The sequence below is a fragment of the Verticillium alfalfae genome, genomic scaffold, assembly GCF_000150825.1.
Source record: "Verticillium alfalfae VaMs.102 supercont1.3 genomic scaffold, whole genome shotgun sequence".
Taxonomy (NCBI): Eukaryota; Fungi; Ascomycota; class Sordariomycetes; order Glomerellales; family Plectosphaerellaceae; genus Verticillium; species Verticillium alfalfae.
In genome coordinates this window covers 1,284,488-1,286,513 of record NW_003315036.1, presented here as the reverse complement: position 1 = coordinate 1,286,513, position 2,026 = coordinate 1,284,488, and the positions used below count along the sequence as shown (strand labels likewise).

General features: G+C 60.0%; 1 protein-coding gene across 1 annotated transcript; it reads left to right on the top strand.

Moving 5' to 3' along the window:
- Positions 1-273: 273 nt before the first annotated feature.
- Positions 274-1,352, top strand: VDBG_02915 (conserved hypothetical protein; the record flags this gene model as incomplete). The annotated part of the gene is made up of 2 exons (XM_003006730.1): positions 274-287; positions 350-1,352. 2 exons carry the CDS (start codon positions 274-276, stop codon positions 1,350-1,352), a joined length of 1,017 nt encoding a protein of 338 aa, XP_003006776.1.
- Positions 1,353-2,026: the final 674 nt, after the last annotated feature.

The following is a 2,026-nucleotide window of genomic DNA, read 5'->3' as shown; positions in this document are numbered from 1 at the left end:
TGCTGGCCAACTACAACCAAGTTTGAGTTTCAGAATCCCATATCCAGCAGCGCCCTCAGCGAAATTGTCAACGAGCCGACGATCCCAGCAGATGATCAGGTGTGTCGGGTACGCGTGCCCAGAAGCTGCGGCTTGACTATGTGGACGTTATGGACGATCTGCCCGAGGGCTGGACGTTTAGCAACACACTGCACATGATCGGACTCGGGATCGTGACGAGGGGCCCCAAGCCCAGAAAAGAAGATTGTGTACGATGCGGAGACACAGAAGCAGATGTTTGCCAAGCTGTGCGTTGCCTCTCCTGTCCGCCCTTGCGCGGGTCACCATGCTAATGATGGACTACATACAGCCCTGGACCGGAAGCCGCGCTCCTGCTGACGACATATGATTTCACGCACGTGAACAAACTCTTCTGCTTCAACCTCGTGACGCTCGCCGCAGAAAAGGGGCAAGAGCAGCCGTTTGCGAGCTACGTCTCCCTGACGTCGTACCTCCTGCAGCACGCACATCTATCGCAGCGCGTATCACACTACGCGACGCTCAACCTCATGGCATTCCGGCTGCTCGTCGAGGACCCCGTGCTCTGCAAGCGCATCTGCAGCGACGAGTCCAAGACGCCCGTGCGCCTATGCCGCCAGCGCTCGCCGTACCTCCCGCTGGTCAAGGGCGAGCGCGTCATGGCGACGGCCGTCCTCGACACCGTGGTCGACGGCATCTCGCACAACCTGCGGCGGCGCCTCGACGTGGGTCTCTACACGCTGCTCGTGGGCATCATGCTGCGCATCACGTCGTACCTGTCGCGGTCGCGCACGCGGCTGACGTACCACTGGGCCGACTTTTTCCGTGCGCTGCTGCACCTCGTGCGGTTCCTGACGACGTACGCCGCCGACCTCAAGGACCTGCCGCAGATTGAGCTGCTGCTGGACCACGTCGTCAACCTCGTCGCGCTGTCGCTGTCGACGGGCGAGGCGTTCCTGCCGTCACCGGCAGCGTACGACGACCTATTCTACAAGGTCGTCGAGGCGGGCGACGTGCTCGTCAAGTTCAAGGAGACGTACGGGCTCGGAAGCAGGGGTAGCAATTCGATCGGGACGCTCATCAGCGTCAGCGCGCACTACAAGGAGATGCTCAAGACGGGCGCTGGCAAGGACGCCAAGGCGAGGGGCGCCATTCTCACGAGCGTCGAGGTCGCTGATGTCATCAAGCAGGGATACGAGACGCTCAGCATACAGGCCAAAGAGGGGCTTGACACGTGGGAGAGGTATCGCGAGGCGGATGAGAGGACGTTGCTGAAGAAGGTGGCCAGGGTTGCTGTGGCTGATGGACGGGGCCTCGTCGGTGGTTCGAGGTGAGGGTCAGGGGGGGGGACACACAAGATGCAGTACAATATACTGCATGGCACAATGCAACAAGCTGCAACATATTGCGGGGCCTGTCTGGTGGTGGTGCTGTGAGATAGTGTGTCAAGAATGCTCGGAGCTCCGATGCCTGGCCGAGTCTCCAGACTTGAAGAATGGTCTTTGACAGGGCTCAACAAGGGTATAGGAGGACCACCGTCAGGGTTAGGGTTGCGATGTCGAAATGGCAGCCGAGGATGAGCCGACGACAGCCGACCCTCTGCGTTGCGTTGGAGGCTAGTAATGCACATGATCTGATTGGCGCGGTGCGACAGGGGCGGACAGGACCATGTCGTAGCCGTGCCACGGGGCGGGCCACGGGGGGGGGGGGGTCCCCCCCCGGTCTGCCACAAATCACCTGGGGAGAAATTCCCTGGTTTTGCTTTTGACAACCCAGTCCCCTTCCCCCACCTACCAGCCCAGCGAACTCGACGAACTTGTTTCCCGGCGGGAGACCGTCTTTTTCTCTTGGTAAGAGGAGGCTTTATTGGCATCGATTGATTGAAGACCGGCGAGCCTGAAGATCCCCAGTCGGAATGGACTAAGGGAAGCGTGGCATTATAAATAGGCAACTCGCCTCCTCCTTTTCGCCTCGTCTCTACCAACTACCCCCTAACTATACACCAACA